Here is a 24,366-nt window from a genome sequence, read left to right on the forward strand (position 1 = left end):
GTAGGGAAAGGAAGAGTGTGGACATTCTCGGAACTAAAATTGATTCTAAACTTATTTTTGTGTCTTGTATCTGGGATAGACTGTACAGGCATCAGGCAGGTATTCCTCCATGTCTACTCAATATCTATAAATGATACAAACCAAGCAAACTCAGGTGTGTTCTGTATACACAGGTCTCTGATTGATGATCGGATCAGTTTACAGGCCCCATCAGTGAGGTTTGGTTCATTTAGCATTCCATAAGTTTCTATTGAATGTTTGATATCTTCACACTGGAAGGCTTTGTCCTTGGACTCTAAGACAAAACTCTGTATGGTGACTTCCTGCAGGTGAGCTCTTCCAATTGCTTCCATTGTAAAATAGCTAATAAAAGCCCTCCTGTCTATGTGTTCACTGGAGCTGGGCTCTGCCTGATCAGTTGATTTGCATTAGGATCTGCTGTGATTTTCTGTAATATTTCATGTTTACTGTAAAGGAAAGTTTCTCTTGCCCCTGAAAATGCTACATTTATCCATTGGTATAAAAGAAAGCTTTAGAATGTAGAATTATGCTGATCTAATAAAATGATGGCTGTAGGTTCTTTTCTAAGACCCATGATCTCAATAGTCCAATGTGGTTGGCTAGTTTCTAGTATCATGCATGACTCCTCTCCTATTGTCTGGGACTTTGGTCCAATTAGACTGCTATTTGTTGCTGCCAAGGTATGAGTGTCAGTACTGTGCCTTTGGAGATATCGTGCCATGCTAGATATTGTGCCTAAACAATTCCTGAAAAATGATAATATCAACACAAATGCTAATGCAGAAGGGGAAAATCTCAGTGGGATCCCTCCCATAGACAAATAACTAAAGGCACTAATAACAGCTGAGAGAGGCAGAAATAGCTTCTTCCATGGATGATCCCCTAATTGGTTACTCCAAACAAAGTGGTCAGCCCTGAAATCAAACACACCTAGCAATGCTAAGAAGTCTTAGCATATCTATTTATATATTTATGAATTGTATGTATGTCATAATAATATCAAAGGAAGTTTAGTGTTTTGTGGGAATCCTGAGTGTAGAAGCTAGTAGTTTCTGATTCTGGTGCCCTTTTCCTTCTACTTTTCTATTTTATCTAATTTCAATGTGATAAATTAATTTTATTTATTATGCTTGGCTATAATCTCTTAGAAGCCTACTCTGTGATGAGCTACAGAAGGAGAGTGAATTCAGATGGAGGGGGGAGTTGGAAAAGAACTAGGAAGATTAGAGGGAGGGAAACTCTAATCAGGCTATTAAGTGAGGAAAAGATCTATTTTCAATAAAAATTTTATAAAGTGCTCAATTAACTAGTAATTTTACTGCTAAAATTAAATTATTATATGTAGGAGGAAGTCTATGCCGCCATTAAACATGTGACTTACTAAGTCTATGCCGCCATTAAACATGTGACTTACTAGAGGCGCATACAGATGAGGTAATAAAAGGGCGGTTTACCACACCGCTAACCACACCCACTTTAGGCAGGACTAAAGACGTATACGGCTGGACGTAAAGACGTATACGTACGTAGGCGGAACTACGTCACTAGCCAGGCCCACTTTTGGGCATGGCTAGGGGCGTTACGGGGGGAAGGCATAAAAGACAGCGCACAGGAAGTCTCGCTCTCTTTTCCTGGAGTTCGGCTTCCGGTCCAGTCGCTAGCTGAGATCTGCTGGGCTTCTCTGGGTTTGGTAACTTGTGAGTAATTTTCTACATAAAATACTTAGCGTTACTTTCAGTAATTGTGTGTCGCGTATCGTTACAGCGTCCGTTGAAGCCAACAATTATATTTAAATATAGTTTGAGCTTTTGTGAACATGCATGTATGTGTTATACATCTGTGTATAAATATTTGCACTTGTCTTGGTTTATGGATGTGAGGGTACATTTTTATGTGTGTGCTCAAGCATTTGGAAGCTCAAAGTCTTTCTCAGTCTTTATATCTTATAGTGGCTGATTTTGCTCTTTTGTCTTTTTGTCTCTTTTGACTCTTGGTGTGCCTCCACCCACCTCCTAAATAAATCCCAGTGAGGCTTATCACTACTTATGAATGCCTGGCCTTAGCTTGGCTTGTTTCTAGCCAGCTTTTCTTAAATTATCCCATCTACTTTTTGCCTCTGGGCTTTCCCTGTTCTCTTACTTCTGTACATCTTATTTTTGCTTTGTGGATTACTGTGTAACTAAAATGGTGGGTGACTGAGTGGCTGGCCCCTAACATCCTCCTCTCCTTGGTCTCTGGATCCTCCTTCTTTGTTTTCTCCTTCTATTTATACTCTCTGCCAGCCAGCCCCGCCTATCCTTGCTTCTGTTTTGATACTGGCTGTTCTGCTTTTAATCAGGACCACCGGGTGTTTTAGATAGGAACAGTAACACAGTTTCACAGAGCTAAGTAAATGCAGAATAATAAAAAAAATCACACCTTAACATTCCCCAACAATATCTTGATCACATCCCACCAATATCCTTCCCCCCAGCTTTCCTACTCCTCTTTAGCATGTCTCCATCTCTCCGAATTTCATGTTTTGTATTTCTATAAGTCATTAAGTCTAACCATTATACATCTCAAACACTTAATTATCTTTATGTAATGGTGTATTTACATACCATGAATTAAAGCATGCTCTATTTACAGTATACTTATTTTATTTAATATATCTATATGATATTATTTTAAAGATAATTAAAACCATTTGTTAAGTGGAGGGAGGGATGGTTTATTAGCTAAGAGTATTCTTTGATTTTTCAGAAGACACAGAAGACCTTACCAGACCTCCACAGTTAGTTGATAACCATCTAGGGATCCAGCTGCTTAAATAACTTTTTCGGATTTCTGCTGGCACCTAACAGATGTGGCATGCACTCACATACAGAATATATATTGTCTGCCTGTCTATCTATCTGTCTTTATGGAAAATAGGTTTAGATCCACAGGTGCATAGACTTTTCAAAGAACCTATTGTCTTCAGACTCAGGGTGCAGAGCATGCCTGAACTGAGACAAAAATTATTGAGTTCCACGGGTTGCAGCAGCTTCAGAGAAACTGTGGAGCCAGTGTTGGGACCAGATTTAACCAGATTTTTTTCTCATTGTAGTACATGAAGTTGAATAGTGCTTGGCAATTTTATGGTAGTTTGGGAACCAGTGTAGGTACCAAATCTGAATCTTGGTGAAGCATGCAGAAACCACCACAACTCATCGAACAAAAGATATAGATGGTAGGAGTCCATAGCTGACACAAATCAGTACCTGAACCTCAGATAGAAGTCCACATGTCTACAGCCATGTGATTTTGACAGAGGCAAAGAACTATACATCAAAGAAATGATAACATATATAACATGATGTGAAAGCTGCCTACCTATTTGCATAAGAGTGAAACTTGATGCTTCTCTGCCAAGCTGCACAGAAAGTGATTTCAAACACATCAGGGATCTGAGTGTTATATAGGAAGTTCAGAAATTTATGGCAGAAGAAAAATAGGATATAAGCTCAAGTAAAGACTTCCTGAATAGGATTCTGGTAGTCTGTGTAATAAGACCAACCACCAACAACTGAGACTTGGTGACATTAACAAGCCTCTTACCACAGAGGACACTAGATCCATATAAGGGGCAACTTTCAGAATAGGAAAGATATTGTCAGCTACACATCTGACAGACGATTAGTGGCTATAACATTTGAGAAAACAAACATTTAACAATAAAACAAAAATTCCAGTTTAAAATAGCAATGAAACAGTGAGTTTTCACAAAAAGAAATAGAAATAACAAAATAGATGTTTTTAGAAAGTATGCAGGGAACAATTTTTGTACACTGTAATTATGTATTACTCTCATTAGTTAATAAAAAGCTGACTTCCCATAGCTTGGCAAAAAGACATTGGTCTGGAAAGCCAGACCAAGAGGATGCTGGGAAAAAGAAGGGTGGAGCCTGAGAAGTTTTGAGCAAGATGCAGAGGAGGGGATGTCATATTGAAATAAGATAACAAGCCATGTGGTAGAACACAGATAAAAATATGGGTTAATTTAAATTGTAAGAGATGGTTGTTAACAAGTCTAAACATTCATAATTAATATTAAGACTCTCTGTGATTATTTGGGAGTGGCAGGCACCATTCTCCACCGGCGGGAGGGGGTCAGGACTATTTTGAGATTTCATCAAAACCTCACAAGTCAGAATGGCTAGTATCAAGAAAACAACAGATGGGGCTGGAACAACGGTTCAGTGGTGAAGAGCACTGACTGCTCTTGCAGAAGATGTAGGTTTGAAGGATGCCCCCCAATAAAGCCCATTGGCTTTCCTCTTGGTTGTTCATCAGAACTTCATGTAATAACCTATTGCTGAAGATACCGCACACATTGATCACAGAACATTAAGAAATCGAGTTGGGGAAATGAAGCCCCTCGGCCCTGGGGGCTAAGGTCCCTGACATTGGCTGGCACAGTCCTCACGTCCTCGTAGAGGCAGGAGATAATTTGAACTGCAACTCTCTCCCACCAAGTGCAGACAGCACTTCCAGGTCTCAAGCTGTGAGACCAGAAGTGTGGCTTTCTCCGCAGATGGTGCCTTGTTCACCTGGTCTCAAGGACACTGCATGGCCAAGCTGGTCTCCTGGTCATTAGCAGAGCAGTTCTTCCTAAAGGATTCGAAGCCAAAAGCCCGAGCAGCAAAAATGATTCAAAAGGACGAGGCAGCCTGAAGGAGAAGATACCGGACTGTGGTGAGATTGTGTGGGGGTTGGCCTTCAGCCTGTGTCCCACCCTACTCAGCAGGAAATTTTGGGCACCACCATCCCCAGGTGCCAGATGTCTCTTGCCGGATCCTGTGCCACGGGCCTCAACGATGGACAGATCAAGATTTGGGAGGTGCTGGGCGATGGTGAAGCTCGCCTTTAATCTCAGCACTCAGGAGGCAGAGGCAGGTGGATCTCTATGAGTTTGAGGCCAGCCTGGTCTACAGAGTGAGTTCTAGGACAGCCTCCAAAACAATACAGAGAAACCCTGTCTCAAAACCACCCCGCAAAAAAAAAATGATTTGGGAGATGCAGACAGGGCTTCCGCTTCTGAGTCTTTCTGGCCACCAAGATGTTGTAAGAGACCTGAGCTTTACAAACCCAGTGGAAGTTTCATTTTGGTCCCCGCATCCTGGGATAAGACCCTTCGAATCTGGGACCTAAATAAACATGGTAAGCAGATCCAGTTGTTATCCAGCCACCTGCAATGGGTTACTGCTGCTCCATGTCCCCAGACTGCTGCATGCTATGCTCTGCGGCTGGTGAGAAGTTGGTCTTCCTGTGGAGCATGTGCTTTTACATGCTAAGCCAGAAGCTAGAGAGCAGTGTTGTCTCCTATTACTTGTCTCCCGATTCTGCCTTGCTTATCACACCTTCTTAAGATACCAGCGCGGTTATGTGGGACCCCTCCACCGGCGAGAGGCTGAGGTCCCTTCATCACACCCAGCTGGATCCTCCCATGGATGACAGTGACATCCGCATGAGATCCCTGCTTCTCCCTTGAAGGCTCCTACATGGCTACAGTGGCAGATGACAGGCTCCTCAGTATCTGGGCTCTGGAAATGAAGGCGCCAGTTGCCTTTGGTCCTATGATCAATGGTTTTGCTGCACATTCTTCACATATGATGGAGTTATTGCTAAAGGGACGAGAGATGGCCATGTTCAGTTCTGGACAACGCCCGCCTCCCCTACCCCCGTGCCCTGTCATCACTGAAGCATTTATGCAGAAAAGCCCTTCAGAGTTTCCTGACCATGTACCATGTCCTAGCACTGCCAATCCCCAAGAAGATGAAAGAATTCCTCACGTTCAGGACTTTTTAGTAGTACCCACCATCCCAACTCCTATAGTAGAGCAATGCAAGTGACTGACTAGGGTGGAGCCACCCAGATCACACTGGACCCACTGTAGACCTTTCTGTAGGTCTGATGATGCCACTTGTATCAGCCTTACCTCGTCCTTACTCATTCTGAGCAGCCTTTGTCAGTCTAGTTGTCTTGAAGCCAGCTGCAGTTGTGAACCTGTTTGGTGGTGTCCAAGTTCACACTCCCTTCATTCGGAAGCGCCTGCCATGTAGCATAGCAAAAAGAAAAAAAAAGAAGAAGAATTCAAGTTGACACTGACCATGAAACTCTCTTCCCATTGGCTAGCTATCATATTACTGGAAGTTGCTGTGAAGGAGGCCAGTGTAGTCATCAACTGGTTTATGCAATTGTCAAAACTGTGAACTCCAACAATGAATTACATAGCAATAGGGGCATGGATGTGATGGGGGAATGGAATATTTTAAAACTGGATTTAAGGCACATTACACAGGAGAAATTATCATATGCATAGCACTGCAAATCTGGCCAAGAACTCACATGACTCAGGTTTAAATATATTAGCATAATATCAAACTGTCCCCTAACTTTATATTCATTTCTAAATTATTGCACTTCTAATACTTCATCTGAAAGAATTTGGGCAGTGTATGGTGGCTAATGCAAAAACTCACAGTTGGTCAACATAGAGAACCAAGTGACAGTGGAGTGCTCAACCACAAATGAGACATTTGCTGCATTCAGAAACTCCCCAAATTTGAGGGTACCTGTATAAAACAAGGTCACAATCACCCAAGTCTACTGTCTAATGTTGATTAAAAGGCAGTGCATAAACCTGACCTCGATTTGAGTAGCTTGATGGGAGAATTTACAAAATTCTTCATCACATGTATTCAATGGGAAATACAGACTCACCAAAAAAGGACAAGGTGGAAGCCCCCTTGGATCCAGCAGCTGTGTCCTGCCTTTTTGCCCAGGGGAGATGCTTCTACTCTGCTTCCTAGGAGAGAGAGTGACAGTCCACCTCCAGCCCCCAACTTGTAAGATGTCTTGTCTGTATACAAGAGACCATGTGCCCAAGTCTATTGGCAAAATGAATTCCCACAGTATCTATAGACAGTTGTTGGTTCCTAGGGAAAAAGAGACTATTTTCTTTAAGGATTATATCACTGCTGACTCATCTGAACTTCTGTGATATATGCATACACATACTTCCATGGGAAGTACAAATAGGAGCTCTGGAGTAATTTATTTAAAGATAAGGGAAAGAACGTTAGGTTGGGTTGGTCAGAATGTTGTGGTGGATCTGGGATGAGTTAAGAAAAGCTGAGAATGAAATTCTTAAAGCACTAATAAAATATCTATTACAAGGAAAATAAAACTGCCACCCCCCGGGAAGGGACCCCCGACCCGCGGGGGTGAGGTGATGAGGGTCGCTACTAATTTGGTGGGCCTTCACGAGCAGATCCGATCTGGAAAGTGAACTTCAAGAGGTTAATGGAAGCAGGCTCAAGACAACGTTCGCTGATCAAGAGCCTTTATTTTTTGGGGCGTGCTGGAACTTATAGAGGAAGGACCTCAGGGGGGTGGTACAAGCATGTCAATCAAGTCTCAATTCAAATATACACCAAATACGGTAAAGACAAAGCTGTAGTTTTCCATCAGTCATTAGTTGCATTCCACAAATGCTTGTCAGCGTAAGTCAGGTGGTGCAGGAATTAAGGAGGGGTAGGAAGTATTCAACGGAACACTTTAATCTTTTGTTAACAAAGATAATTACTCTGTAAGGGTACTTCCCTCTGGCTAGGCGGGTGGGCTGCCCTGTGTAAATTTAACCATAACTTTTATGGTTAGCCTTTTCCTTTGTCTCAAGGGCATGTGTGCTCGCAGTCACGTAGGCAGAAGGCCAAGAAACGGTTGACAGACTCCATTTTGTTCAAGGTTCTAGCAGTCCCCAACATAAAACCATTCAACTGGATATTCAGCATGAATTGGATGATTATTATTGAATTTTTGCTGTAGGTTATTTGATAAAACTATCTTACAGGTGCTTGGGGTCTGCCACTGCAGCTTCCACTCTGGTAGTGGGAGCCAATGCACCCCACCATCCTAGTCTCCTGCTCCACACATGGGACTAGGTAAGCTGGGGCCCATTTCTGGGCTTCCTGCCTGTGCTTGGGGTCTGCCTCTGTGGCTTTCACCCCAGCAGCAGGTGCCAATGCACCCCAGCATCCTAGACCCTGCTCCACTCTTGAGACTAAATCTACCAGGGCCTGTTTCCAGGCCACACTCCTGTGCCTGGGGTCTACCACACGGGCTTCCATTCATCCCACCGGGATCCAAAGCACCCCAGCATCCTTGCCTATTTCTCTATCCACAAGTACAGTAAGAGCAGAGCTACCAGAGCATTGAACTTGCCTACAAGGTTTGAGGAGATAGCTGACTAGTGAGATTTCCAGAGATCTACAAGGATGACACAAACTGGCAAACTAATCAATCGTGGAGAGGCTACCTTCATAGCCCCTCCCTGATAATGAGATTGATGACTACCTTATATACCATCCTAGAACCTTCGTCCAGTGACTGATCGAAGCAGAGGCAGATACTCACAACTAAACACTGAACTGAACTCCTGGAACCCAGTGACAGAGAGGGAGGAGCAATGAGCAAAGGCATCAAGACCGTGCTGGTGAAACCCACAAAGACAACTGACCTGACAAGGGGGAGCTCTTGGACTCCAGACTGACAGCTGAGAGACCAGCGAGGGACTGATCCAGACTCACTGAACATAATATCAGTGACGAGGCCTTGGCAATCTCTCTGGCCATGGGTAGTAGATCAGTGTTTACCATGGTGTACAAGTGAACTTTGGGAGCCCATTCCACTTGGAGGAATGCTCTCTCAGCCTGGACACATTGGGAAAGGCCTAGGTCCTGCCCTGGATGAAATGACAGACTTTAGAGATTCCCCCCAAGGAAGGCCTCACCCTCCCTAGAGAATGCTGTGTGGATTGGGTGGGGGGGGCAGTGGTGCTGTGGAGGGGCAAGAGAGGATGTTAGGGAGAGGGAGTTGGGATTGACATGTAAAGCAAGTATGTTTCTAATTTAAATTAAAAATATAATGGAAAAGTTTACTTTAGTGTGTATAATATTGGGACTTTAGCAGAAGTTTCCTAATATTATGTCAATTGAGCTTTGGAAAATTTCAAAATCAGAATAAAAAATTATGAATGTAGTTGGTACAGAAGTAAGTGAATCAAGCCTACTCTTTAGGCAGATTTGAAGAAATTATGTTTTTTAAATTCGGATAATGAATTTGCACGGGTTCAACAGTGAGGTCTTACTTAAATTTTATGTCAGGTCTCTTGTTTCTCTTGTCTTCATTTTGCTACAAAAAATTACAGTAACCTTATAATATTCAGAGTAACATTTAAGTTATTCTGCTTCTATTTGGTTTGTTTCTACTTCTGTTAGGTTTGTTTGTTTTCTTTGCTTTTCCAGAAATAGCTTTTCTGTGTAGTACTGGCTGTCTTATAAATTTCTGTGTAAACCAGACTGGCCTTGAACTCAGAGATATCAGCCTGACTCTGCCTCTTTATTACTGGTATTAAAGGTCCAAGGAACCACTTCCCAGAGGATATTCTGTTTCTTTAGCCAAGTTTCTAAACTCACATTTAGGAAACATTCTTATTCATCCATTTTTAAAATTTTACATCAAGAATGCACTTTTGCCTCTCTCCTGTCCCTGCTCCCCCCAGTAACTCCACCTGACCTCCCACAGTCTCCTCCTCCTCTGTTACTATTCCGAAAAGGACAGCCCTCTCATAGATATTAGTAAAACGTATTGACTTGCAGTGAGGCTAAGAACCACACCTTGTATTAAGGCTGGGCAAAACAGTGCATAGGAGGAATAGGGTCCCAAAAGCCAGCAAAAGAGTCAGAAATGTCCCCTGATCCCAACATTATGAGTCCTACAAGAAGACCAAGCTATACAACTGTCATTTGTATGTGGAGGTCCCAGGCAGGTTCCCTGTCTAGTTGTCAGTTCAGTCCCTATGAGCCAAGGTTAGTTGATTCTGGCTCTTATAGTCCTTCCTCCCAGTCTTCAGCAGGGGAAAAATTATCTCTAAGTGTCATTATTTAGTGTGACTGTTTTTAAGATTTTTGCATACTACTTAATATGGAAGATGCTATCTCTTTTCACACTGATGATATTATCTGCAATTTTTAAAATTTTAACTTTTTATTGATTCTTTGTGGATTTCCTATCATGAATCCTGATCCCACTCATTTTCCTCTCCCCTCACTTCTGCCCTTGCAATCTCCCCCCAACACAAAAAGTAAAACAAAAAACACATAAACAAAAATCATAGAAGCTATAGCACAGCCTCGTGAATCACACAGTATACCCTTTAGTCCATACATATGTTCTTTTTTTAGTGTGCAAATTTGCTTTTGTCTTTAATAAATGGTAGGATCAAAGAATTGTCTTGATTTATTTATTATCAAATGCTTGATTTGCAATCTAATTTTTGTATCTACACGCTTGGTTCCCTGCTTTCCTTTGTGGAGACTGAGATTTGAACAATGCAGCTAAACCACAAAACTTGACTTTCAGGACTGACCTACAATCTTGTTTTTCTGTGTGCAAATACACTCACTGTTAATTCACTCATTTATGCACATGTAGCAGTCAGAGAACAATTCTTAGGCATTGGTTCTCACCCTCTACCTTTCTGAGGCCAGGTCTCGTTTTGTTTTTTGTTTTTTTTCTCTGCCACACTGTGTACTCCAGGCTGGCTGGTCCTGGAGCTTCCAGATGATTCTTATCTCTGCTTTTGTTGAGGTAGGAGTACTGGGATTACAGATTCAAATTGCCAAACCTGGATGTTTTCTTTTTTAATTTGGGTGTTTTGCCTGCATGTATGTCTATGTACCACCTGAAAAGGCCAGAAAGGGTATGCCATGCCCACTGATCCCTTGGGACTAGAGTTACAGATGGCTGTGAGCTGCCATGTGGGTGCTGGCAATGGACCCAGGTCTCCTGCAAGAGCAGCCAACACTCTGAACCCCTGAGCCATCTCTCCAGCACCCCGTCTTTTTTCCTAGACACAGACCCCTGGGGTCACACTTGAGTGGTCAGGCTTGCACAGCTAACACTTTACCTGCTGAGCAGTCCCCTCACTTCTTAATACAAAACTTACAAATGTAATTTTAAAAATTCAGGATATAAAAATATATGAAGTAGTTTAACACTCCTTTCTTCAAAGTGAAGCAGAGTCAATGGTAGGGTCTAAGTCCTTTGGAGGCTTCCGGAACTTGCCCTGAAGGAAAACTCGTGGCACACAAAGGCCTTCTTTTTTGTTCACTGTTTCTCGAAACACATATTCGTTTGACACTTCTTCATAGCCCCGCATCCACAAAGAGCTTCGCCAGGAATTCATCAGTGAAAAAATAGGATCTGGTTCCATCTTGTCTGACATAAAATTTTTCTCCAAGTTTGCTCCCAGCTTTAAATCTAAGCATGGCATGATCGTGCAGCCCATAGTCACGGAACAAGACACTTCTGCCTGGCTTTAATACCTTGTACACATTTTGTAAGACGAGGTGCATCTTCTCAGGGTGATCAGCCGAGAGCACAAAGATCAGTGTGACGGCGTCCACAGACTCTGGTGGGATATGGTCAAGGAGGTCATCTCTAGTGAGGTCACACTGGAATACTTTGCATCTCTCCGTATTATATAAAGGATTTTGTTTAACATAGTCAACTGCCCTCGGAGAAAAATCACAGGCGTAGGCAAAGATATTCAAATCCTCTTCTAAAAGTGGGAATAAACAGTTCCCAACCACACATCCAGCTTCCAACAAAGTCAATTTTTGACCTACATACTCCCTACACGATCTTAGCTCCTCAAACTCTCTGGTGGTCCAGTGTCTGTCCTTGAAGAAATTGGTACTGTTTCTTTTGTAAAAATGGTCCCAGTTCTTTTGAGCCTCTTTTTCCAGTTTTTGCTGTTTAAAATCAGACACCAAGGCTTGGTCTCTGTGCAGTCTCTCCTCTTCCTCAGAGCTAAGCATCCTCGCTTGCAGTCCCTTCCTTGCAAGGACGCCATGGCAGCTGCTTCAGCTCTGCTGAAGACTCCCTGGTCTTCTTTGACTACCTGAAGCACCAGTGCCGATCCTGCAGGCACCGGATTTTTCCCGGTGCATTTTCCCCAGGTGTCTTCCCAGCTTCAGCAGCAGCAGCAGCAGACGATGGTGCCCACGATGGTCCGCACGCTTCCTCCCGCGGGGACCCGCCTCTGGCTCCCATACATATGTTCTTGTCAGTGTTCATCCAATGAGTCATTAGTCTGGTTTGATGCCTCTGGCTTCTACTATACCTTTGATAGGAAGCTCTTATTAGGATTTCTCTTGGATAACTATTGTTGCCTTGTGTCATGGAGATCCTGTAGCTTTGGGTCTGTAGGTTTGGCTCCTTCATAAACTTTGAGAGTTCTAGGTGAAATGGATGTTGGCTACCTCATAGTCCTCATTCTGGGCGTGGGTAGTGGTGTTGTTCTTTGCTGCAGCTGTGGGCAATGAAACATGAACCACAAAACTCACCAAAACTCACTTGGTGTTTCATGGGGAAATGGAGCAAAGCGAGGGGTTGGCCATCTGGGGACAGAGATGGAAAGGGGAGGGGAATGGAAAAAGAAAGGGGAAAGGAAAAAGGGGGAAGGCAGAGCAAGGTGGAAGAAGGGACGAACAAGTGGGAGGCTCTCACTTAAAGGGAAGGCTTGCACATGTGTACAGAATCCTTAGGAAGCTGTACTGAAACAGAAATGGCAGTATACTCATTTCAGAAATGATTTAGTTGAAAGCATTAACTGTGGTGATATCTTTCTTGCACAAATAAAGCCTTTTTGAGGGTCAGAGAATGGAGTTTGCCACTAGCTAAGCATAGAGATCTGTAAAGACAGGCAGGAAGTGATGTACCTGGGCAGTGACGGTATATAAACAGGGACAAACAGAAAATCACTCTCTTCTCTTATTCTGTGAAGATGCTAAGGAGGTAAGGTGTGCTGTGGCTTGCTGCTTCTCTCTGATCTCTCAGCATTTCGCTATATATATATATATATATATATATATATATATATATATATATATGACTCCAGCCTTTTATTATCTAGACCAATTAAGAACTCCATTTATAATTAACACTATTAAAACTGACATATCTTTAGCACAATGAAAAGCACCTTTATCTTGACCTGTTAGTTATGATCCTATAGTGGTATAGTATGTTGTTTAGTAGCCTGTTAGAGTTGGATTAATAGCTTATCAGAATTTTAATGATTAATGTGAAGACTATGAACAATACAAAATGAGAGAGTGAGTGGGGGAGGGAGAGAGGCAGGGAGGGAGAGAAGGAGGGAGGGAGAGAGAAGTGAGAGAGAGATAGAAATCTGGAACATTTCATTCTTTTGAATGCTCAAATCACTCACTTATTTGTCATCACTTAATACTTTTTATCCTCAGAACTTCATAACTTGATACTATCCTTAGACATTCCTTACTTGCACCCATACACCTTGCTAGACATTTCCATCCTCAGGCTTTCATAACTTGCGTTTATACATCTTACATTATCATCTTTGACCTTCATAACTTGCATCCTAAAAACCAGAAATGCTAATGTGTTCAAAACATATTTTTAACAAACTCAAAGAATGCTTGTTAAGTTCCAGGGAGCCTAATTGGACCCACCCAAACAAGTCAGATTCACTCCAAATATCATTCAACCTTACTCTGGTCTTGGGACTCCCTTCCTTCATCTTGGGACCATCTGAGGAACCCCTCCCTCATCTTACAATCCTCCTCCCCTCAAGAATCAGGACCTAAGAAAAATAATTTTTTTCTAAACGTAACCTTGTCCTCTGCTCTACAAACATCTTGCCAGGTCCAAGAGGTGTCAAAGAGTTCCACACAGTCTGGACTGTAATGAAACAACCAGCTACCCTAGGATGTGGCAGTACCCCAGCCTTTTCACACCCAAAGATGGTCAACTCCCTCTAGGTCAGCTGGAAGTGGTCTTGATGATTTGGGGCCCCCTTATTGCTGCCCTACCTGACAACCCCTGTTTAATCTCCCACCTTTTTTTTTTTTGGTTTTTTTCGAGACAGGGTTTCTCTGTATTGTTTTGGAGGCTGTCATGGAACTCGCTCGGTACACCAGACTGGTCTCGAACTCACAGAGATCCACCTGCCTCTGCCTCCCGAGTGCTGGGATTAAAGGCGTGGACCACCACCGCCTGGCATCTCCCACCTTTTTAATAATAAGAGGTGGAATTGTTGATATCCTGGCATTATGCTGACCCTGCCCTTTGATGAAGGGCAGGTACTCACACCAGCATTCAGGCAGATACTTAGATAGCTCAAAAGACCCTGTGTTGCATGGCTACATCATGTGTTACATGGCTGCCTAAGGACTCTGTACACATGTGCAAGTTTTCCCTTTTAAGCACGCTCCTCCCACCTGACCACACCTTCTTCTTCCCCCTTCCCCTTCAATCTCTGTTCCCAGTTGGCTAAAACCTACTGCACCCTTTGTTCCCTTTCCCCAATAATCTCCATGTGGGTTTTGTTGAGCTTTGTGGTTAGTGTTTCATTGCCTACAGCTGCAGCAAAACAACAGGTGGTAGCTGTGTTAGTTAGACTTCCAAATTTACCTTATCATCCGTCCCCAGATGAGCTCTCTAGTGCTTGCCCAGCTAGTTCACCCAGTGTAGCAGACAACAAGGAGCCAACTAGTTCTCCTGTGCTCACACCCTTGAGGCAAGCTCACCTGCACTCACACCACCAGGGCCTCCTCTCCTGTTTTGCCCAGGGGGAGTGCAGGACCTGCTCTCTTGATTGCTACACTTGGTAAGGGATAGACCCAACTATTCCATTCTCATGTCCCCAGGGTTTGCTCTCCCATTTGTCTCAGGTGGCAAGGGGTTGGAGGAGAAGGATATACTTCCCTTACCCTACCATCTCAGGGTATAAGAGAGATGGTGCAGGAGCAGTTCTCCTGCTCTCATGCCCACAGCACTTGCTCACCTGCATCCCCACCAAAGGGTCAGCTCTAGTGTACTGCCCAGGAGAGGGCCAGTTCCACCACTGACACAGCCCCAGTGACTAATTATTTCATCTGTAGCAGGTAGCAAGTGGAGAGGGAAGGAAGGACAGTTTTGCTCACCTATGCCAGCACATGGCAGTTGAGGGGAAGTTGGGGGGGGGGTCCTGCTCTCACAACCCTCAGATCTGCTCATGTGTACTCTGTACTCTTAAGTCCCTTGTTTTTACACGTCCTTACCCAATCACATCTCTCTGGTGATATATTATTTATGATTTATTAAAGCTTGCCTGAGGATTCAGAGAACAAAGTCAGCCTCAAGCTATAGAGATGAGGAGGTGGTGACCCAGACTTTAATCCCAGCAGCCAGAAGCCAAGACGTGGTGGTACACACCTTTACTCCTAGGGCTCAGAATTAGAGGTAGATGAATCTCTATGAGTCCAAGACCACCCAGATTTACACAAGACTCATCCAGTCCTAAAGAGAAACAGCTCACACATAGATATCTCTGAACCTGGGATCACATACTTTTAATCCCAGAACTAGAGGGTTATAAATACAGGAGCATGGTCTTCAGTAGTCAATATAAGACATTTATTCTCCAGCCACTTTGAAAGTAGGAAGAAGTTGAAGTCTCAGGATTCTCCAGCCACACTGAGGAGAAGTTAGAGATTGACGTTTGGTGGGGCCATCCAGGATCAGCCCTTTCAGTTGAGGTAGAGGTAAGGACTAGGGTCCAGTTGCTTTGCTTTCCTGATATTCAGCTTGAAACTTGAACCCAAATATCAGTCTCTGAGTCTTTTATTTTTCATGTTACATATCACCATTCGACATATGTCCCAAGTAGAGTAAGTTAACGGTGATTATCTTTATTTCTGAATCTGAATCTGCCCCAAAGCCTATATCTCAAAACACTACTAAGTATATTGTATTTGTTTTCTTTTATTCAATCTCATCGCTCTTGGTGGGCTTCTCTAATACCAGTCCCTTAAGACTTTATCCAAAGCCTCTTCCTCTTAGTTTTTCTTTGCTGTTTGTTCTCTCTCTTTTTTTTCAGACAGGCTTTCTCTTTGCAGCTTTGGAGCATTTCCTGGATCTCACTCTTTCTGTAGATCGCACTAGCCTAGAAATCACAAAGATCTGCCTCCTGAGTGCTAGGATTAAAGGTGTGCATCACCACTGCCTAGTCTGTTCCTCTTATATAATTATTTTGTATTTTATTTAATAGAAGTAGAAATGCCAGGAGACATATGATGTTAAGATGCATCATTTATGGTAGATGTCAGTAGGGGTGAGCCCACAAAGCTATCCACCCAAAATGGGCAGAGATATGAAGATTAGACAAGTGGGATATTTAAGCAAAGAAAAAATAATCTCTAGTTCTTTCCCCCCCCTCTGGAAGCCTACCACACTTTCTGTCCCCCCAGCTTGTATGTAAGTAAATATATTATTTGCATTGACCTCCTGTCTCAGATATCCTTTGATAGGATCAAATTATAGCAACTGCTATTTTAATTACAGTTTACAGAGAACAGCAATGTATCCTAATCCTTTTCCAATGGTTAGTATTATGTTACTGACAATAAAATTTTGTACTTAGCCAAGGAAATATTAATACACTTACTTTTTATTTAAATTAACAACAAGCTTGCTTCATGTGTCAATCACAGCTCCCTCTTCCTCCCCTCCTCCGCTGCCCACCCCAGCCCCCGCTAGTCCCCACTCCATTCTCCAGGGTGGGTGAAGCCCTCCATGACAGGCTCTTAGTACATTTATTTTAATTTCACTAATTCTATAGTCATTGAGCTTCTGACCTTTGAGATTTCTGTTTTAAGGAGGGATAGAAGTGGAAATACAACATAATAACAGAAATTTATAAGAGAATGAAGAGTTGAGAAATTGCATTGCAAACTAATATACTCAACAAATTTGATGGTACAGAGATTATTGATTTGGAAATTTAGAGTTCTGATTGTGAATAATTTGAAGAAGGAATTTTATAGTCCCTAATTGTGGGCAAAGGAATGCTGGGAAGATGACAGTTGCAGGAAGGATTGTGAGTTTGTTTTATGGAAGGGAAGCTGTTTGGAGTTAGGTCCAAGAGGCAACTGTGCATGTGAATTGTGAGTGTTTTGTCTTTCTAGAGCTGTAAAGTGAAGGTGCTGCAGTGATGTAAGGACTCTGATACAGCACTGTAGAACATTCTGTAACTGATAGATTGTGACCCTTGGAATTTTACGCAAATAACTAAGTTGTAATATATAGTCTTGGATGATAAAATCATAAAGCTTTAAAAGTGAAGAGGATAGTTGAGATAGAGTTGTTCAAATTACGTCATTTTACAAGGGAGGAAATAGAGAAAACTTAGATTATCTAAGTTCAAATTCTATAGAGTAACGAAGTTAAATGAAATGATACACATGGATCGTACCTTACTGAAGTTGAGGCATCTTTTCTATCACGTGAAAATTATCTGTGGAATTTGTCCTTTTAGCTGACTTGAGTTTTGAATCCTTTGTTCTCCAGTACTCAATGTATTAGCAATGGCTTACTTGTTGATAATAAAATTTCAATAGGTAAAAATACAGTGATAGGTATCAGTTAGGAGACCTGGGCAGTCTATGGGCCCTTGGGTAGTAGAAAAAGGCATTGGGAGCCCATTCCCCATAGAGGGATACTCTCTCAGCCTAAAGACACCGTGGACGGCCTAGGCCCTGCCCCAAATGATGTGATAGACTTTAATGATCCCTCATGGAAGGCCTCACCCTTTCTATGGAGAAGAGCAGGGATAGAATAGGGGTTTGTGGGGGTCATGGAAGGATTGGAGGGAGAGGGAACTGGCATTGATATATAAAATAAGATTGTTTCTAATAAAATAAAATAAAATAGTGATGTTTATTGGACATTTTTGAGCAGTTCAAATGGATTATTCATTATTTTGAGCTGGTGTTTTAATGACAATGTACAATGAATAAACTATATATCTCCATTTTTTCTCAGGTAATGTTGAACTTTTGATAAATTCCATTGTTACTTGCTGAATTAATTTCATTTATTCAATAGAATATGATTTTAATTTACTCTTCTATATAGAATCACCTAACAAAATTTGAAAATTACATTGTTAGGTATCTTTTGCTTCCTAGGTATGATCCCCGCACTTAGGAGGTTGAAAGAGTGGCCATAAATTCAATGTCAATCTGTGCTAAAATGGAGAACTACTAGATATGTTGAACATCTATCAATACCTTGTTGCAATGAGAACACTTACCATTCTTCTTTGAAGAATCAAGCATGATCACAAAAGTCCAATTAAAATGGATTTGATACTATGTAAGATATAATATGATATAAAAATATTCAGGTGACAAATACCAACTAATTCACATCCAAAGACCAGAAAGATTTTGAGGCTTAATGTAAAATCTAGATCAGTAGTGGTCAGTAATGAAACAGCAGAGACAGGTTAATATTTTGACAAACATAATTTTCTGACAAAGTTACCATTTAAAAAAATGCTTCCACAAGCACACACAAACCTTGAAAGAAAAAACAGACAACAGAAAAAAACCTTTTTACCCGAAACTTTAAAGATTCTACACACAAAACAAAACCAGAAAACAGAAAGCTTATGATGTAATGACAAAATAACAGAAATAAAATTTCCAGAGGATAGGTGATCAGAGACTGAAGAGGAAATTAGAAGATAGACTAAAGAGAAATGGCCAAGTGTGAACAATAATGGAAACTAAATCTCTAGAGAGAAAACAGAGAAACTGCCCATGTGAAATAAAAGCAGTTATGGTAGCATGCACAAGACCTGTGCAAGCTCAAGCCAAACCAAATGTTACCACGGAGACAGTAGTTAGGCATGAAGTCCCACCCCTAGTCAAGGAAAGTTTGATAATAGCTGCTGGGAGAGGGAGAGTCACTTTCCTTCAGCAGTGTAGTCACTCATAAGTCAACCACAGACCTCTGGAAGGTGGATAATGCACCCAGCGACAGAGAGAGAGGAGCAAAGAGCAAATTGGCAAAGAATGGGCTGGCAAAACCAGCAGAGACAGCTGATCCGAACAGGGGGGAGCTCTTGGACCCCAGACCGACAGCTGGGAGGCCAGCATGGGACCAATCCATACCCCCTGAATGTGAGAGTCAATGAGGAGGCCTGGGCTACCTATGGAGTCCTGAGCAGTGGATCAGTGTTTATCCGTCGAATACTAACAGACATCGTGTGTCCATAACACAAAGAGGATTGCTCTCTCTGCCTGGACTCTTAGGGAAGTGCCTGGACCCTACCCTGAATTAAATGATAGACTCTAGATATCCCCTATGTGGAAGGAATTGGCAATAGGGTGGGAGGATGGGGGAGATGGTGGGGCTAGTGCAGAAGGAGGAGAGGGAGAGGGAACTGGGATTGACATGTAAAACAAGCTATTTAAAATAAAAAAAAATGCTTAAAAAACAAATAATGCTGCTATGAACATAGTGGAACAGAAAAAAAAAGAAATCCTGTCTCACAAAGCAAAACAAAACACCACATTGTATGATATTCTCAAAGAACTAATTTTAAAAAGACAAAAATAATACTGTAAATAAGGGAGCACAAAACAATTAAAAATGTAAGCTCTTTGTAAGTCCTTGAACTGATGAATCATGTATATTGAGATATTATATATAATTTGTAATGTAACACTCAAAGAAGCCAAGCAAGAACTAGGAAAATATTATACAAAACTCCCAAAGGAATTCTAAGAATGCTATAGGTAACTCACAGAAAAACAAAACAAAGAGAATTTTAAAAGGAACACAATTACGGAATATGAACTATTGCATTAATAGTAACTCAAACAATATTTTCGATTGGATTAAAAACTATGAGTCCATATACAACCTCATGTAACAATCAGCAGTTTAGATTAAGTCCAAAGTACAAGGATGAGTAAAGAGTTTATGGGAATTTTTTAAAAAAACAAAACCCAGGGATGGCTACATTCATTACAGATAAAGAAGTCTTAAAACAACACAATTTGACAGAAAGAAAGGAGACATTATGTAATAATTAACATGCCATTCTATCAAGAAGACTCAACCATTCTAAGTACTGGATTGTGGAAAATGTATTGATATGTAATAACCATCAACTCAGAAAACATTGGTAACCTTAGAACACCTAGCTTTCTCCCCAGCAGCAAGAAACCACTCCTTTTCTGCAGTATCAGACAAAAGGGTCGGTTCTGTCATCCAATTGCATCCTGATATTCGGTGTACACAGATGAACTCCTGATAGAAGATTGTTCCCCTTCACTTCAGATGCCTGTCATTAGCCCCATGTGGATTTAGTTCTGTTGCCTTGGCTCTAAGTCAAGAATTCCACAACCTCCTACTTAGGTTCAATTAATTAGCCCAAGGATCTGACAGACTGAGGAAAAGTTCTTAGTCCTTTATCATGAAAGATAAGACAAAGGGTGTGGGTGGCAAACAGCACAGGGTAAGGTTTGAGGCTTGATAGTTCACATGTGGACAACTGTGTGAACTCGTGAGAGGAACAGAAGGGCATAACTTTTTTAATAGAAGCAAGGAAGAGGGGGAGATAAGGAGAGAGAGAGAGAGAGAGAGCGAGACAGAGCATGCCATCCCCTCCATAGTTGGAGCAGGACCCTCTGATATCAGGAGAAACTTGTATTCTATTCTCAGAGACAATTCGTCACATAATTATTATTCATGGCAGTCAAAAAGAGAAAAGATACAGATATTGTTTTTTTGTAGAAGAAAGAGCTGTAGCTAATAACTAAAACCTCTGTATTACACTCACATTTATTACAGGATCACAAGTATGAATCACAAAATAGCACTGCAAACTATTTGAAGCAACAAGTTAAACATTTAAAGGATAAGCACATATGTCAAATAACAAATGTTTGATACTTCAATATTATTCTTATAATAAAAAAGGATATAGAAGACAGCACTAGCAGCATCCAAAGGATGTTACAGAACTCCCTAACTGAAAACATCAAAGCAACAATTCTTTTAACTTCATTAACACAAAATAAATTTGAGGCAAGAATATAATAAAATTTTAAAATAATCGGAGTCATACAAAACATATTATTGAAGTAAAACTGAAGCTCAGTAACAGAAAAAGCAGAAAATAAGAATATATAGAGAAATTCAAAGAAAATTTCTCAAATAATCCAAAGCATTAGGAGAAAGTCTCAAGAAAAGTAAAATATACAATTGACCAAATGGAAATCAAATTACTTATATATGATGCATTTATTATATTACGATGAATGAAAACAAGGAGGAGACAACTACATTCAATGACAGGAGCTCTAACACAAGGACCTGAGAGAGAAGCAATCAACTTAAGGAGAATTAAATGACATTGAAAATGTAAAAATAAAAAGAATATCTGTGTAAAAGCAATTCCTCGAAAGAATCAATAAAATGAACAAAATAAAAACATGACAAAATTCAAAAGGTAAATAGTTTCTAACAGTATATAGAACCTGGAGACAAACTTAAGAACATTCATTTTAGTAGTTGTGACACATTATGAAAATTATAAATTAAAAATTCTACTTATCATAATCACTGGGTATAAAATGTGAAGTAGGTAATTTTGTGGCAGCACAACTATTAAAGAAATCACACACACATTATCTCTCTCACACACATACACAGGCTGCTTCAAAATGCCTTCCAAATATCTAGTCTCCCAGCCTAGATATTTACCTTGTGTTTCATTTCTAACTCTTCCAGAAAACAGGAAACAGAACAAAAGAGTTCTTAATAATTTTATTAAAGCAGTAATACCTAGATATCAAATTAAATACATAATAATGATTAAATAAAAATAAAATAATAATGATCTTCTTAGTGTTTATTGGTCTTGCAAAAAACATAACCATTTCTAGAAAATTGAGTATTTTGTAATTGTTCTGTTCTGTTTTTAAAAATTAAATACTGCATTTGTACGTGTTCCCCTTCCTAATCCACCCTATGCCTCCACAACTCCTTCTCAAATTTATGATATATTTTAATATATTTGTATATATAACTATGGATAAATATAATACTACTGAATCCATTATCCATTTAGTCATACATATGCACACACACATAAGCACATATATGTTTATAAAGACATTTACTTGGAGTTTGATAATTGTCTGCTCTTCAATTGGAAAGACACTTTCCCTGTTCCCAGCAGCCATTAATTCCTGAAGTTCTTAATCCAGTGGTAGTTCCTGGTGTCAACTGTTGCTGTCATCATCCAGGTCTGGTTTAGGCAATCATATTATTGAAATCCTAGGTCCAGCCTCCCTGCCATATCTAGAAGACACAATTATCAGAAGGTTCCCTGCTTCTCTGACTCTTAAAATCTTTCTGCATAGATTTCTGAGGCTGTGCCTGAGTCTTAGGTTGTATTTAGATGTATTATTTGGGGCTAGGCACACATGGCCAGTTCTCTGTATTTTGAACAATTGTGAATTTCTAAAATGCTGCATGTCAGTTGCATTAAACAAGTGTCTTCAATAGGGGTATGAGAACTGCATTATTTGTGGGTGAAAGGATATTTATACTTAGCAACTAGAATGCAGTTATAAATCATAATTGTTTACTAGGGGATGGAAGGGTAGGTTCACTGACCATATGTAGTTGACTAGATTTACAGTACCAGGCAAGAATTGCCCTCCGTTGTGTAGACATTAAACCTAGATAGATGTCGATTGATTGTTCCCATGCTGTGCTAAACTAACTGAAGAATTGGTACTTGTGAATTAAGAGATATAGTCAATTAGTCTACAATGGAGATCATGTGATTATTCCATTAAAACTTTTACATATGAACACTGAAGAGGGTAAAATTGCCTAGAGTCCATAATTTGGGCCAAATATACACTTGTGCCTGCCTTTGACCTGATCAAGGAAATTTCTCCAAAGGAGACTATAACTACCCATATCAACTACACTGAAGTTACATACGAACTTTTTTGTACATATGTACTGCTGGAGATGTAAAAGAAAGACTAAAAATGACTAAAAGTAGAAAAAAATACCTTTGTGATTTGAAGCCAGGTGTGGTCATAAGAATGAATTCCTGGGAGCTGAGAGGAGAATAGGGAACTCACAGCTTGTCTTATCTACAAAGTGAATTGGAGGTCACATTGGACTGTATGAAATAATGTCTCAAAACTAAACTTACTAAACTAGACAAACAAAATTCTGCCTCTTTTCTAAACCAGAATAATCTCTAATTTAATACTTGTCCTTGTACACATAGATCAGTGTATTGCTCACTCTTAATCAATCAGATCTCTTTACAACAGACAGGGAACTCCTGAACTTAACTCCTGCACGTAAAGCTCAGGGGTTATTGTGGAAGATGGAATAGAAAGAGTCTAAAAGCCAGACGACAACGAGGGAGTTGGCTGTGGGATTATACTTCCTGGTAATGCCAGTCACATCCAGAAAGTCTCGTCGACGTGGCTACCCCAATAGAAACTGAACAAAGTAACATTAGACATGCTAAAGTGCATGGGGAAAAGCTCAGGAGGACTCTTCCCTCCACAAAGAACTACAGATAAGACAAATATAGAATCCCAGAGTGGGAGAAATAGTCTTCCTGAAGGAGAGCACACCAATCGGTTACATAATACCAAACAGTCGAATCTGAAGACATACAAATACAAATGACAAATAGACTAAGCAGGTTGTATTTATGTATTTAGGAACACACACACACACACACACATATATGTATATATACTTAAAACATATACACAGATTTCTATAACATGCATATGTTCATAACAATAACCGAAGAAACAAGAACCTATGAATTTTAATAAGACTAAGGAGAGGTGTATGGGGGATCTTGGAAGAAGGAAATAGAAGGAAGATAAAATGTAATTACATAATCTCAAAATAAAAAAATAAGTTAAGTAACCCTTTGTGGATAGGACAGTACTTTTATAAATTTTATAACAGAAATGAAGTTAATGTAAATATTACTATCTTCAAGTAAAGATAAAATAGTAAGTCTATATTATTTAATGATAATAATACTGTATGACTAATTTCTTTTTATATTATGCTCATTAGTGTCTTATATATACAAATTTTCATTAGCAGCTTTGTCATACTTTTAGTAGTATGCTTTCAATGTTTTTGACATTACTGTTGTAATTTAGAAAAGTGACACTCAGAGAAAGATGCCATGAGACAGAACTTAGATGGAGAGATTTTTATTTGAGGAGACTGTATGGAAAAAGTGGGTCAGGGAGAAGGGACAAGAGCCACTGAGAACAGGAGCAGCAGCAGAGAGAAAGGGAGACACACACACACACACGCACACACACACACACACAGAGACAGAGAGAGAGAGAGAGAGAGAGAGAGAGA

At 40.6% G+C, this 24,366-nt stretch overlaps 1 protein-coding gene and 1 pseudogene across 1 annotated transcript; one reads left to right on the forward strand and one right to left on the reverse strand.

The window, feature by feature from the left end:
* Nucleotides 1–635: 635 nt before the first annotated feature.
* LOC101836037 lies at nt 636–5,853 on the forward strand (annotated as a pseudogene).
* A 4,772-nt stretch (nt 5,854–10,625) lies between these two features.
* Nucleotides 10,626–12,944, reverse strand: LOC101824092 (tRNA N(3)-methylcytidine methyltransferase METTL6). The gene is given in 4 exon segments (XM_040751515.1): nt 10,626–11,263; nt 11,265–11,964; nt 11,966–12,424; nt 12,834–12,944. Coding segments are annotated over 3 exon segments (1,218 nt in total). The 5' UTR covers nt 12,337–12,424; nt 12,834–12,944; the 3' UTR covers nt 10,626–11,116.
* Between the last annotated feature and the right edge of the window lie 11,422 nt (nt 12,945–24,366).

This window comes from Mesocricetus auratus, unplaced genomic scaffold (genome assembly GCF_017639785.1).
Source record: "Mesocricetus auratus isolate SY011 unplaced genomic scaffold, BCM_Maur_2.0 Super-Scaffold_100009, whole genome shotgun sequence".
In the NCBI taxonomy this organism is placed as follows: domain Eukaryota; kingdom Metazoa; phylum Chordata; class Mammalia; order Rodentia; family Cricetidae; genus Mesocricetus; species Mesocricetus auratus.